General features: G+C 39.8%; 1 protein-coding gene across 2 annotated transcripts in view; it reads right to left on the bottom strand.

Annotated features, from left to right (window-relative positions):
- The window catches only part of LOC130687381 (uncharacterized), a 28,732-nt gene extending 23,694 nt beyond the window's left edge, over positions 1 to 5,038 (bottom strand). Inside the window, exon 1 of one of the 2 annotated variants that reach the window (XM_059496255.1) lies at positions 4,861 to 5,038. In XM_059496255.1, the coding sequence (XP_059352238.1) occupies positions 4,861 to 4,985 (125 nt within the window). In that variant the 5' untranslated portion in view covers positions 4,986 to 5,038. Of the gene's footprint in view, positions 1 to 664; positions 870 to 4,860 lie in introns of those variants that run through there. The other variant, XM_059496256.1, reaches the window with a different exon arrangement.
- Positions 5,039 to 15,815: the final 10,777 nt, after the last annotated feature.

The following is a 15,815-nucleotide window of genomic DNA, read 5'->3' as shown; positions in this document are numbered from 1 at the left end:
TAAATCTAGCGCAACTTGGAAGTACAGCCAGACATGGGCCAGAATGTTTGAGAGAAATACAAAAAAAAAAAAAAAGTACAATAAATACATGACAGGTATAAAGACAGATCCCCACCAATTCTTTCTGTTAGTTTGTACAGCCCCAACGGGAAATCTTGCCGAACCGTTTCTTTCATCAAATTCATTTTTGTGTGTGTGTGAGTGTGGTGATTTGCCACGTTGTGGTGAGGGAGGTTTACCGTACAGTAGTTTAAAAATAAGTAGATATTTTTTTTTTTTTTTTTTTTTTAAGTTTTATGATGGGGGGGGGGGGGGGCACATGTGTGAGCCACAAGGCAAAATTTCTTCTTATTCTTTTGGCGACAAAAAAATGCGACTCTATTTTTATAGCGCCTGGGTTTGGTGATCAATAAATACCACGGGGGAGTTAAAGAAGAGTACGTAGAGAGGTAACCGATCTTTATGGTTAAATACCCAGAGGCTTTTCTCTTTTAAGTTGTCGACATCCAAACACAAGAAGTTTGAAGGGGAAAAAAAAAAAAAAAAAAAAAAGAAGGAATGAAATCAAATTTTTCAATCTTAAAATATGCAAAGATTTTCTCTTTCGATTGTAAAATTTTTTTTTTTGTTGGAAATTATTATTATTATTTTTTTTTTTTTATACCTGATGAAAGAAAGCGAGTGGGACCTGGGATCGGGCAGACCGACAGGTTCATTGGACGGCACCAGGCTGTTGTTGCTCATGGCTTTCGCGAGATATAACACCAGCGTTCGGTTATCAACCAACTGCTGTCGCGCATTACCACATCAACGTATGCAAATTTGATAAGGCAAACTTTTGCCTCACCTCCGCTGTTGGCAGTCCTTTCTTGAAATTGCAAATTCTTTTCTAAAAGCACAGACACAGACACTATACAAGTCCCTTCAGGTTTGATCAGTCTGATTGTCTCACAGATTCACGCAGAGTTCTCTTCTGGTTCTTCTTCTTCTTCTTAAAAAAAAAAGGGGGGGAGGCGAAGAGGGAAAGAAAAACGGAATAAAAACCCCAAAATTAAGGTCAATTCTTGTTTTAAAAGAAAAAGCGCCTCGATCCTCACAGCTGAAAATTGTCGTGTTCGTCTGGCAACGATGATTACGATTCATCCAGCACACACACACAGGGGGGGGGGGGGGGGGGGACAGAAAAAAAGAGAGCTGTGAATCTGCCGCGAAGACAAAACTCCTCGAAATGAATCATAAAAAACAAACAAAAAAAAAAGCGAGAAAGAAGAGGAACACACAACGAGAAAGGAGAAAAGGTCACCAGCCCTCAACTAGACGCTACTTATATAGCCGCCACTTCGAAATGAACACAATCAAGAAAAAGAAAAAGATGAACCGCAATCAACAAAAAAAAAAAAGAAAGAGAAGAGACAAACTCGAATGAAAAAAAAAAAAAAAAAAAAAAAAATGGGAAAGAAAGAGGTGCTCTTCACGGGATTTTTATGGATTAAATAACGGTAGATGGGTTTGGTAGTGGTAGCAGTTGTAAGTAACAGAGTCAGTCGTAAGCTCCTTTTAGTGCAGATGAAATCTTGGCGCCTAATGTAAAATGTTTTCAAAAAAAAAATCTAGAGCTGGTGAGAGCCTCTCGTTTCGGTCATTAGATGAATAAATTTTCGAAAATTGAACGTCACGACTAGCGGTTAGTTAATGAAGAAGAATAAAAAGAAAAAAAAAGAAAAACTACAATCGATGATAAATAGTTGGTGGAAAAAAAAGAAAAAGAAATAAAAACTGGAAAAGGGAGTCTCTATTGGATAACACCCCGCTGTGTGCGTGAATGTGTTTGCTTTATTTGGCGAGCGAGAGGGGGAAGCATCACTTTAAGAGGTTCGCGTGTGCTCCGTCACTTTGTCGTGTTCCAGCTGAGAGAACATTCACGCCGGCCACATATTACACACACACGAAAAATAGCCACACACACACACACACACAGACACAAACACGCGGACGAAATGGCTATTCAATTAGTCGTCGATAAATCATTTGATTTTGTTGTTGTTGTTTTTTCTATCTTCATCGCATCGATAAAATGGCAGGTGGAACGAAAATTTCGGTTCGAATTGTGAGACAACAATCGACAACAGTCGATGACGTGCGTGTAATCCAAACGTTCGATTCAAACTGTTGGCATCACGAGATGAAACTCGACACTTTGACACACTAAAAAAAAAAAGGATTTCCTAACGCCAGTAAAAAAACAAAACAAAAAATGGGGTCAACCGTGTCCAACGAGCGTGTCCAGCCAAAGAGGGAAAAAAGGAAAGATTTCTTGAGGGGGGGGGGGGTGCGCGTTTTTGCCAGTAAACGCGGCGACTGGCGCTGACGAGGAGGTCAGGTGAACTGTTGATCCGTGGACCCGAGTGGCCACTGTTGTATCGCGGCTTGGCCAGGTGCCCGCAAGATGGAGAGGTGGATGATGGCGTGTGTGCGCGTTGGGGGGGAAGAGAGTTCCAACACAACGGCCGAGACACAACAACAACCACCAACCACTTCTTTTTTTTTTTTTTTTCTTTCTTTCTTTCTTTCTTTCTTTCTTAAGGAAATGGGGAGGAGAGGAGGGGAGAGAAAGGGAGGCCCATAGATAGGGATGAAATAGAGGAACAGTGAGCAGCAATCCGGTTTGAGATAGATTAGACGCATAGACGAAGACGAAGAAGAGAAGGGTATCTAATGATTTACCACACAGGTAAAAGCTGATGGTTTTATATAGGAGTTAAAAAAAAAAAAAGAAATTTAAAAAAAGAAAGAAAGGCAAAAAGAGATTGACGAGAGGAGAAACAGACTCGATGGACTGTGTCTATCTTGTTCGTTCGTTCGTTCGTTCGTTTCCCTTTTGGCTGCAGGGCCTTTATTTAAAATAAAAACGCTCACACATGTTCGATTCCGCGGGGCTATAGAGTCGACTAGTCAAATAAGAGAGAGAGAGAGAGAGAGAGAGAAAAAAAAAAAAAAAAAAAAAAAAGGTGAATCAAAATAATTGATATAAAAGTCAAATAACGACTCGCGGGAGGCGGAGTGAAAAAAAAAAAGTTAATTGGATGGCGCGATCAAAAAAAAAAAAAGTCTGGCGCATTTTGGTCGAGACATTGGTAAATGTTTAAAGCATCATCAGGGGGGTAGGAAGAATAATAATAATAAAAAAAAATAAATAAAACTCGTCATCCTTTTACGTGCCTCGATTGAAACAGATTTGAATCTCCCCCCTAAACTCTATTTCCAGCAGCAGGTGCCTTGTGCTTTAGACGGCCTCTGTCCATCTGTCGGTAGCTCCTTTTGGTTCGATGGAATTAAAGAGAAGAAAATCGTTTTGGACGCGTTTCGGCTTTTTCATTTCAAATTGTATTGAAATGTTAAAAACAAAGATGGAAAAATTTCAAGTTGTTGCGCCCTTTCGTGACGCGGCTTTTCAATGATTTTCAGTCTCACTCGGGTGTAGGGAAAGACCGTACCACAAAAGCCATAACTATCAATCGAAAAAAAAAAAAAAAAAAAAAATCAAAAATGCCTAATGGAGATGATAATCTACCGTGAAACCCGGAAAATCATCAAAGAATTTCGAAGGGGGGGGGAGAGAAAAATGTAGATCGACTTGAGAAATACCTGGCGGGTCGAGTAATGTCCGTGATGAACACATCGCAAACGGATATATAGCTATGCTGTTGTTGTGTGTCTATGTGTGTGTGTGAACAAAAAAAAATATTTCTTTTACACGTACATCTTGTTCTTTCCATTCGGCAAAAAAAAAAAAAAAAAAAAAAACATGAGGGGGGGGGGAAAAAAAGAGATAACACTACCCTTCACGGTGTAGGTGTAAATGTACCGCCGATGAGTCTTTAACGAAAAAGAAAAGAAATGTTCCATCTCCTCTGGCGCACACAACGTCTCCAGTCTATTATCATTCTCTCATAATATAGTCGAAAATCTTCTTTTCTTTCTTTCCTTTGAGGGGAGAGAAAGAACAAAAAACAAAAAATGGTTGGTAGAGATCTATTCTTTTCGGGAGAGGGGGTATAGATCTCGACCCTCTTACAAGGGGGTTACCTGAAGCAAAATGTTGCATGATTGGATACGCTACACACGTTTTGGAAGGTAAGAGAGAGGGGGGGGGGGGGGCTGTTGGAGTCTATTTCCCTTCGTTAGAAAAAAAAAGAAAACGAGAATCGGCTTTTGGAAATTAATTCCCGCCCTCAATTACTCACGGCAATAAGACGAGAGATAGAAAGAAAAAAAAAAAATTCCAGATCGTTATGTATGGCTCTCTTAATGTCTGCAGGTAGACGATCTCAACGTAATTGAGAAGGTGAATAAAACTGGAGGGAAAAAAGAAAGATTTCGTAAACCAATGTGCGTGGTTGGTCTACATCAATTGGGGTTAAAATTCAAATTAAAGTATTGTGTGCCGTCGAAAAAGAATTTCAAAATGAAAAAAAAAAAAAAAAAACCTTATTATGTTGAAAACTTCGGGACCTACATAGCCGGACTGACATTGAGAAAGAAAAAAAAGGGAACAAATCCTAACAAACACAGAAACCTACAAGGGAACGAGATCTTCTTTGTCTTGTCTTCAGAAGAAAATATAAAAAACAAAAACAAAAAACGGAGCATACGTGTAGATATAATTAGACGGTGCGAGTGGAGGTGGAAGATTACATGGAGAAAGAGCCTCTCTCTCCTCTTTCACCTCTTTGGTGATTCTTCTCGTCTAAAATAGTGTTCCTCTTTTCTTATAGAAACAGACAAAAGCCCATCTTTGTTTTGTTTCTTTCACTGCTTTCCAAACGCGGAATAAAAAAGAATGAAAAGATAGGGACTCACCTTCTGGGTTTCGGTCGAATAATTTCGTGGCTTCCATTAACGACCTGGCTGAGACCGGGACCCCAGAAATGGTCAGCGTCACGGAACTCGGGTATAGGATGATGCGTCCCTCCACCACTACTCATTGTGCTTTCTCGTAGGAATTGACCCAGTGGTGATGATAATAGTAGAGTAGAATCTCCTTCACCTGAAAATGATAAAAAGAAAAAAAAAGGAATTAAAACATTGGAGCAACTTTTAATTGTCTTGGATTATTTTATCTTCGCTCGTTCATTTCTACGTAATGGCGACACTTCAGTTTGGACCAAGATTGGGCAATTGGCCATTGATGTCGCCATTATTCCAGTCTTTCTAAGCGCCCATTTAAATACGACTATTGCCATTTCGGTCTTAAACATTCATTTGTTTTTGTTTTCATTTTTCTTTAAATTTGTTTTGCCAATCAAAAAAACAAAACTGGGTTCAATGCACGTCAAATTGAAGCCATAGTAGGTTCATGACAACTATGGAGTTAGGGAATTTAGATCCGAATCAGACAAACAGGGACGGCAAACGCCATAACCAAAACGCCAGAGAAAAAAGATAAAGAGAAAAAAAAAGGTTCGTCGAGGTGGGTACGATCACGTTCTTGATTGCCAATCTCATTATGGGTACTATGGGTGGAGCTGGAGGGTCGTGAAGGACATGCAGGATTGTGTCATGCGTCAAGTGCAACGCCCATGCAATGTCAGAGAGACAGGTCAATCAACGACAAGCCATTGTTTGCAAAACTCGAAAACATCAAGGCTCTTTAAGAGGTGCATACATCACACAGGAATGCAGCCAACATCTCCACGCTGTTGATGCGTTGATGTCTGCCAGCAAACGTTTCGGCAGATAAATGCAAAAACGATTTCTTCGTTTGATAGTTTCCATTGTCACAACACCTGTCCTTACAGTGAAGGAATAAAGTACACATTTTTAGAGGTTGACCTCTACTTTTTTCAAGGAAACACCACACGCTGCAAGCACACTGTCCAAGTGGAACACGAGGTTTCAAATGGCGGCGAAAGCCGGTAGAGAGAAGGACATACGCCATCTATCAACAGCGGTGAGAACTTCTTGAATCAAAATCAAGAATTCGAAAACACAACAAAAGAAGGATGCAACTCGCTGAATTGCGGTCAAACATACAGACCGGAAAACTGCAATACACTAAAATGTTCAAGAATATATTCATGTATATCTTTTTTTATGGTTTTAAATTTGGGCCAAAAATGGTAATTTTGCAGTGCTGAAAAAAAAAAAAACTTAAAAAAACCAAAAAAACAATTAAAAACAGAAATGCTACAAAAAAAAACCAAAAAAAAAACCTGGTATTCCTCCATGAACGCAACGAAATGATCTGTGGTTTCGTGGTTAACTAGTTATATACCTAAACAATGAAACAAGATTCTTTTTGGGTTCTCTTCCCCGACGTCCCATCTTATCGCATCTTTCACGACCGGTTGCTTTCTAACCACTGACCGTGGCATTGCGTCATTGAAACGCCACAGCGTATTCATTCAATTCGTCTTCTCACCATGGAAATTGAGAGCATCACACATATCGGTCTCATTCAAGTTCATACATACCAAAACTTAAAAAAAAGAAAAAAAAGAAAAGAAATGGCGCCCAATAATTAGATTTGCCTCGCGGGGAGTGTTTGCTTCTTTTTCTCTTCCCATTTGGAACTTCGTATCGTCCAAACAAGACACATAAAGACGAAAAAAAAAAAGAAGAAGATTGCGTGAAGAACAATCACGGAGCTGGGGGGCAACTGGAGCGCAGCATTAACCGCTCGGTCTTAAGAGCAGAAACCAAATAAGTAGAATGAAGGCCAGCCTCCCCCCATCCAAAAAAACGAAAAACTAGAAGGCAGAAAATAAAAAGGTGCAACATGTTATACAAATAATTTTTAAGACCCAATCAGGTAGACTCGAAATGGCCATGGTGATGCAGGTGCGTCGCTTCGCCGCGGTTGGGCCAGCGAAGAAAAAAAAAACAAAAAACAAATCTAATAATTGAACACGCCGCGGTCCTAACTGTTGGTCATGTTCACAAAGTTCACGGCACATTCTCGTTTCAAAAATTGCATTTACATAAAAAGAGAAGCGTTTTCTAAAAGCCTCGGTGATGAATGTAAAATAACACCCGACATTCAGAGACAATACAGCGAGAGGAAGTAGGTTACGCTTTAAAGGACGACACGGTCCCGGAGCTTTTTGGTAGATTACCGTTAAAGTGATCTGGAGGGGCCCCCTGACACAAGAGTCTGCCCTAGATCCCCGTCCGGCGCAACGCAGTTAAGACCTCCACTATGTAATAATGAAGATAATAATAATAGCAGTAGACCCCACAATACCCGTGAATACGGCTACCAAGTTGTACCGTATCTCATTTCATTTTTAACTCATTCTCTGGGCCCGTCTAGGATATCGGCACTGTTCAAGAATAGCGCAGCGGGACAAGAAGATGGTTGGCCAAGTCACAGTGATTACGTATTCGACTGTGACTAGTCTTTTAAGACGGTAGAAAGCAGAGCCAGAAAAAGAAAAAGAAAAAAAAAAAAAAATAACTAAAAGAGCTCATCTCCAATTTTGGGGAGCTAATGACTCGTCGGCGAGCCGAACGGGCCAGTTGCACGGAAGTTTGATATTGTCTTTTCGTGTCTTGCCTTATATTCTTGTGCCCGCAGCCATGGCCATTCAAAATCACGAGCTTGCGCGTTTCGAAGCCAACGTCTACAACTCGGCTAGTCTTTGAACTGATGCTATCTCATTCTAATAAGCCCCCCTCTTCGACTTCTAACAAACAGTGGAGAACGAGCAGTCGCTAGAGGAGAAAGGAGGGACACAGTGAGAAGAGACTCCCTGAATTACGAGCGGGACGGATCGGAATGGCTGTGCGGTTGATTGCCATCGGTTTCATCGACAAATGGCCAAATTTGGAGGCAAACAGAGGAGCAAAAAGGGGCGACTGACAATCAATCAAGATGAATAACGCGCTTCTTTTCATTTTTGTTTTCTCCATCCTCCGCACACCTACCTCCTCCCTGTGTCGAGTTACGAATTCCCGAAAATGGGCAGTTTGGTTTGAAACTTCCTTTTACTGACATATGTAGATCCTTCCAGTTGCGTTCGCCACCCACAAAAATTGTTGGAAGGTCAACACTAAAAAATTCAATTACGGGGACTTCATTTAGCGTGGACTCCTTTATTTCTTTTTCTTTTTCTTTTTCTTTTTCTTTATTTTATTTTATTATTTTTTTTTTTTTCGATCTTGTTAATCCCGCCCGAGGACGGGACAGATATGATTGGACAATGCAACTTGCTCACAGAAATAGAGCAACCGGCCTTAAAATTTATTATTTTTTAAAACTCAAAACTTAACATTTTTCCTAGTACTTCCTACCTTTTGTTCTACAATCAGAATAAAGGAAATGTACCGCACAAATACCACATTGGCGCATCACTTCATTTCTCCGAAGAGCTCGCCATCATCTAACAGTCACGCCGACCTTCACTAACCTTTAGCAAAATACGCTGCGCCACATTTCAAGTGTGTGCAATTCGAAAATCTTTTGCTTTAAATCACGACACAATTTGCAAAAAAAAAAAAAAAAAATGAATAAATAGGCATTTTAAAACACCTTACGTATTGAAATGAGAAACACCCCCCCCCCCCCCACCAAAAAAAAAAAAAAATAAATAATTTAAATGGAAGAATGTGATATTACATCAAATATTCCAGTGTGCTCTAGTGATGGAAGAGAGCAGGATATAAAAAAAAAAAAAAAAAAAAAAAAAAAAAAAAAAAATTAACAAAAGGTTGAGATCGTAGATCATTCCGTGCCTTCGGGCGAGGACGTTTCGCTAATCACGTGTACACGCATTCCGGAAAATGGCCAAAGAAAAAGAAAGAAAATGTGACGCACGAATTTCTTTTGCTGGCCAGGCGAAAGCGAAGAATAAAAACAGAGGGGGGGGGGGGGGGGGGGGATCTTGATTAAAGCAGCTTTAAGCCAGGGTATTAAAAGTTTATTTGCCCCAAGAGGGATATTGAAGTCCAGCCCACATGTCGCAATCAAAAAAAAAAGTCGACTACATTAAGACTTTTCTTGAATATTTAAGACGGGAATAAATAGAGGGCGCGGTTAGATAATATTCTCGGTAGTTATAGTTCTACGCGAAGAAGAATAACAGCATTTTAGATTTCCTTTAAGAACAGAAAAAAAAAAAAAAAATTTGCGTTGTTCGCCTGTCCCGCCTCGATTACCTAGAGAAATGGAACGCGCCAGCCAATAACGAAAAATAGGGTAGACACGTTGGCAGGCAGAGAGAGAGGGAGAGAGAGAGAAGTGAAGCTGCTCTTGGTAACCATCCAAAAGCTCATTCCACCTGTGCCTTGCCTCTTCCAGAGCTATTTATAATAAACGATGATCAGAACGTATAGACGGAGCATTCCACCTGATATGTACGATGTCTATCCACGCCTTTCTTTCTTTCTTCTTTTTTTTTTTCAAACCGATCGGCCAGGAGCAATAACATCGTTCATAGACGAAAGAGAGAAAACGGACGTTCGAAAGAATTCAATAAAGAAAAAGGTGGGCCATCAAATCAAACAAAATCAGATAATCCAAAAAATATTTTAAAGAGGCAGGAACTCATTTCCTGGTAGAAACACATTTTGTTTTGTGTGTTTTCAAAAAGGAATAACGAAGCTCGTTCCGCAAGTTTATGAAATAAAACAAGAATAACGTGATGGAATGCCCCGTTCGCCAATAATCAGTCTTCGTACGTTTTCAACTATCGACTCTATACAGAAATTGATCAGGCCAATAAATCATCATAAAAATTGCCGTTTGTTATTAACCACTGCACACACACACACACACAATTCAATTTTTTTTTAGGGGAATGGGGGGGGGGGGCTTTTTGTTTAGTTCTATTCTGGGTACCATCTCATCGCCCCTCTTCAGACGAATCGTATAGTCAACTTCTCGTGAGCAGACTGAATAACAAGCGCCCCAGCGCATTTCGATAATGATAGGTTCCAAAGAGAAGAGAAGAGAAGTCGAGGATAGCACACGGGGCAAAGCTTTATTTGGAAATGCCAGCAGATTCTCATTAGGAAATGCAAAAGAGACTTTCAGTAAAAAAAAAAAAAAAAAAAAAAAAAAAGAACAAACGAAAAGCACACAACGAAAACAGGCCTATTGAAATGAATCACATGCAAAAGACGTCCACAATGCGTTAGATTCATTCTTCAATCCCTTATTCTTTTTAGCCTGGAATTTCTACCTGCCCCGAGACACACACGGTAATTTATGCGATTGCCTAATTTCGCTACGGAAATCAACCGAATGTTTGACCCAATCACGAAGCTCTGCAACCACCTGTCGAAAGCCCCTTCTTCCAGTCGAACGTTGCACATCATTGACGCTTTTATTTCTTGCGTTTTATCTCCCCCCCCCCTTTTTAAATTTTTTTTTTTTTTTTTTTTTTTTTTGTTCTTTCCAAGGAACGCCAATCGACGACATTGAACAAGATAAAATGAAAACAAAAGGGAGCAGGCATGCAAGAAACGGACACGCAGACGCAAAAAAAACAAAACAACAAAAAAAAAAAAAACAAAAAAAAAAAAACGCTATGGACAATGAGATCCATCACCGTCAAAGAGTACAAAGCTACGCGCGTCATAGGAACGACACGGGCCGACTCGACGGACATAATAATGAGCGGTGAATAAAGAAAAAAAAAATTCCCTTCTTTTTGTTTATTTATTTATTATTATTATTATTTTTTTTTTTTTGGCACATCCTTTTTCTTTCATCTCATCTATTTTGTTGTTGTAGTTGTAATAATTGCCTTTTCTATCTCAGCTCTTTTAGCCGGAATTGCTTGAACTGGAGCGCCGTTGGCTGTTTTTATATTCAACTTGCCAAATAGAGGGGAACGAATGTAATAACAAAACGAACTCTCGATTATTTCCTCCCCATCGAATCACTTCTTTCAACAACAGCGACTTTGAAAGAAAAGAGATTCAAAAAAAAAAAAAAAATGCGCTTGGTCATCGGGTCATTTAGCCATTTTTTTTTTTTTTTTTTTTTTTTTTTTTTTTTTTTGCATATGACGCGGACATTGGACATTCCTCATTGTCCGCACACATTCTTTTGGATATCCGGCAGCGCTGTTGTCACCAAATTATAAATGGCCCACCGTCAGCAAATGCCATATCTATGTTACATTCACGTCCGTTGTAACGGTGAAACCAAAAAGGCCCACCTTAGCCATTGTCTTTCCATTTTCCCCGATCCTTTGCACGACGAGTGGAATTCCGCCACTGCGCACTTTTCGTCCGCTTTAAACCAAAAAAAAAAAAAAATAAAAAAATAGATATACAAGCTAAATAAAATAAGAAAAAAAAAAAAAAAAGCGCAAAACTCAGACGGTGGCATTACACACATTCCTTTCCCAACTTTTCGCCAGCGGATCATAAATCAGTTGTCGTCCCGGTTTATCAGCTGATCCTCCTCCGCGGACAGCCATCCATTCGGATTTCTCTCAAAAGTTAATAGCTGCCCGCCATTTGATGTACGTTCACATGGCCATCGTTTAAAAGAAAAGGCAAAAAAAAAAAAAAAAAAAAAAAAAAAAAAAAAAAAAAAAAAAAAAACGCAGCAGCGTAGAGTGTGCGGTTGTTTTTGGCACACCTATAATGATTACACGTCGGGACGATACAACAACTACGGCGGTTGCAGACAGCCCAAGGAATTATCTGCAAAGAGACGTGCGTTTAAAATAAATAACTGACCGATCGCAAGACAGCCAACAGCAACTATTTGCATTTGGATTTTTTTTTGTTTTTTGTTTTGTTTTTAAGTGACTGGGTAGCAGAGGAGGGACGCATAAATTTGAAAGAAAAAAAAAAAGAGAGAAACAATAAGACGTGTCGCTGTTGTTTAATGGGAGAGATCTAATGAGAAGACGGACGGCAAAACAAACGAGCTGATTGGGTCGGCTCGTCGTACAAAACCAACCATTGGCTATTTTTTTGTTTTGTTTTGTTTTGTTTTTTTAATGGCTTTTTGTAATACTTTGTCTCATCGCTACTACCATCTCTCCATGCGAGAGAGAGATAGAGAGAGAGAGAGAGAGTAATTATTACTAATCTCACGAAAAAGAACGAACGAAAAATGGCCTGAGCTTAGCAGAGTCGTTCGATTAGCTCTGGCCCATTACGAGCCCTCCTCAAACAAACTCTCCGTCACGGTTATTATTATTATTATTTTTTTTTTTTCTGATTTTTTTTTTTTTTTTTCAAACATTTTTCAATTCGTCCGAGACGAGCGCGCAGACTCTTAGCTTATTCTTACTGGCTAATAGGCGATCATGAGAGACCTCTTCTTTTTTTTTTTTTTTCAAGGAGAAAATCACAACCTGTAGACTGTACAAGAAAAGGAAAATAAAAAAAAAAAATTCTTAAATAAACTATCGTGCGAAAAATAAATCTATCGCAAGAGCCCCTCCTCTGGCGCCAGCTATTTTCTGGTGGGGTCCTTAATTCTGTTCAAAGGCAACCATCAGCACAAACACACAGAAAGAGAGAGAGAGAGAGAGAGAGAGAGAGAGAGAGAACCCTCAGCTTTGCTATATGTTCACGGTGACCAAGCAATGCGGAAGTCCGCCAGCAGCTAACAGCCCTCCCAATGGCAGCTCTGAATGGTCAGCATTTTTCAGATCGGCTAAAAAAAAAAAAAAAAAAAGAAAAAAAAAAGAAAGCTTCGAGCGACGTCGTTCGTCTCTTACTATCACGCGCGGACACACCGGGAACGCACCTTTTACACCTCCCCCCCGGATGATTCTCTCGGAACAAAATAGAAACCGTTTTGCATTGATAGAGGCCAATCTCTGAAATGGGGGATTCAAAATGAATCGCCCAGCATAGGTAAATAAATTTATACTTAATTCTTTTGAAAGCGCTGATTATTTGCTATTGCAGCATCTGTCTTTCTCTCTCTCTCTCTACATCTATTTCCTCCTGTTCTTTTTTTTTTCATTCTCATTCCACATTTTCTTTTTTTTTTTCTTTCTTCTTCTATGTCTATTTCTCTCTCTCTCTCTTTCCACGTCCTGCCACAAGGTATGCATATCTCAGTGGGGGTTATCGCGTGCTGCCTCGCAGCGTCGTCGTCCTTCTCTTTCCTCTTTGGTATGTTGGTGGGTTCGTTGGTTGATTCGGTTGGTACCAAACCTTATGCACAGGCCAGTCGCTATTCTAAAGTTCTTCTTCTTCTTTTTTTTTTTGTTGTTGTTGTTGTTCTACACGAAAGGATAAAGAATAGGCTCTTCTTTTTTTATCTATCCTTTAAAAAAAAAAAAAAAAAAAAAAAAAAAGAAGCCCATTTCTTTTTCTTTTTTTTTTCTTCAATAAAAAAGAAAACAAACGAAGGAAAATGCCAACGCCTTTTGCACCTTAAAGGGAAATCTCTTGCGGCGCCGTTGCCATCGTCACGACACACAAAAAATCATTGCTGGACTCGGCACAAACACGAAGGCAAAAAAAAAAAAAAAAAGAAAAATTAAGCAAGAAAAATGGCTAACCGGCGTGAATAGGCTGTTGCAAAAATGAAACGATAAAATCACGAGATCTCCAGCTCCCGGCCAAAAACATAAAAAACAAAAATTCCTCGAACGGCTCGCACCGTATACGTAGGCAAAATAACCGAAACTGGGATAGAGGCAAGAGGAATGCAAGGTCGTGCAAGATGACGGCTCCAAGATTACAACAAAACATTCAAGATGGAGGAATGAACTGTGTAAGAAGAACGCACAGCCACACTCGGTCACGAACTTCCCAATGTCAAACAAGAGTCGAGCTATTTTTGATGCATCTCCTTCATCGGCCGGTACAAGAGACAAATATATTTCATTTTTTTTTTCTTTCTACCTTTCGAAAAAAAAACATTTCACGCACGACACCGATGAACGAGCAAAAATCGTTTATCATTTTCCCAACCGATAAGGTAAAAAAAAAAAAAAAAAAAAAAAAAACACCCAACTATTTTCGTCCGGCATTCCAAAGTCTGTCGATATTTAAAACGAAAAAAAAAAAAAAAAAAAAAACGGTCACGTTGCGTCACAGTGAAGTGCAAAGCAACACTTGAAATAGCGTTACTTGAAAATGAATAGGGGCAAGAATGTCATCAACCCGCAATCCCCCGATTGACGACGGTGGTGGCGTGCAAACCGCTGCCAGTTGCGTAGCCCGGCTTTTGTTACCTTTTTATTTTTTAATTCGTTTCATTCACGGCCATTCATAAAGAGCGAGAGAAAAGGAGACAACGAAATCAAATGGATTGGAATGTCGGTCCATCCATTTCCTTTTTTTTTTTTTTTTTTTTTCTTTTTTCTTCCCCCCCCCCCTTTTTTTGTGTAATCAACAGACGCATTCTCCCATGCGCGATTAAACGCGCTCGACCGGTCCAGCATCTCAATGAAGCCCCCCAGACGAGCGTGAATGAACGTTCTCCAAGCATTTGCCCTAACTGAAAATTTAGGAGATGCGGCGCCGTTTTCTTCCTTTTCATCCATTTCCTCTTCTTTTTGAATATCATCCACAAAATTTTTTTTGTTTCTTTTTTTTTTTTTACGGTTGACAGAGAAAAATTCTCAGGGAGGGGGGGGGGGAGGAGGGTCTGCATCAATAAAGTGCACAAAATGAAACGCGCGCTAGACAAGCCCAACGTTCAGACTTCACCTTTCGGGCACGCGTTTGAAACGCGCGCTCTTCCGAGAAGAAGAACAAACAAACGACGTTACACGCCCCGAAAAACAAAAAACAAAAAAAAAAACGGGAGGACCCAAACGATTCCTCCTGCTGCTTTTACTGGTTTTCTCCAATACCACACGCGACTAGAACTACTCCCATTCCCCCCCCCCCCTTCCTTTTAGACTCTGAAAATTATGACGATGATGGTACATTTAAATGAGAATTTCAGTGCGGCTCTCGGCCGTCCATCTCAGCGACGTTTCAAAACATCCGACATAGAGGGTATGGCGGCACATGTCTACTAGCTCTTACACTCATATGCATATATGCTAAACAGCAACAACTAAAAAAAATCATACATGTATATATTTTAAAAAATTTATCGTTCTCCGGGAAAGAAAAAATCTTTTTATTTTGATTCACCCTCCCTACTCGATCTGTGATTGCATTCTATTGAAAAAAAATAAAATAAAATAAAAGATAGACCTTCGACAAAAATGTTTTCCGTTTCTTGCGCACACAAAACCGCAGGAAGAGGGGAGAAATGGAAAAAAAAAAAAAAAAAAAAAGAAAAAAAAAAAAGAAAAGGGACAGGGGAGGGAGAAATGAATCAAAAGCTAAAAGTATTATAAATCTATCGATAGGTCATCATACTACTGTTTTATGTATGGGAGTCTACAGGCAGGGATCGATCCTCAATTTCGTCTCATATGTTAAATTGCGGCGTTTTCTTATTTTTATTCTTCTTCTTTTAGAGGGGGAGGCTGAGGGCCGCATTGCGTGAAGACGGCCCACCGAAAGAAGAGAAGGGGAAAAGAAAGGGAATACATGTAGATAATATACACACGTGGAAAGGGAGGAGAAGGAATTGAATATTTAGCAAGGCAAAGATTGGTTGGCAGTCAAGCGGTGCCACATAGAAGCTGATGGGAATATTAAAGAAATCTCAACTGTTGATGGACAGCTAAATAAATATCCATGACTTGAAAGGAAAATGGAAGGTTTTTAGAAAGAAAGAAAAAAAAAATGAGAGGTAGGAGAGGCTTCGATGATGCGTCCGGATTCCTCCAACGACATCAGCGCCCTGTCACACACACAACGGCCGGACACGTGAAAAGTTGTTATTACAGCCATCGTGTGTCTAGCGTTTGTATGGCCGCGTA

Source organism: Daphnia carinata, chromosome 7 (assembly GCF_022539665.2).
Source record: "Daphnia carinata strain CSIRO-1 chromosome 7, CSIRO_AGI_Dcar_HiC_V3, whole genome shotgun sequence".
In the NCBI taxonomy this organism is placed as follows: Eukaryota; Metazoa; Arthropoda; class Branchiopoda; order Diplostraca; family Daphniidae; genus Daphnia; species Daphnia carinata.
The sequence above is the reverse complement of the archived record's forward strand: the minus strand, read 5'-3'. Positions and strand labels throughout refer to the sequence as shown.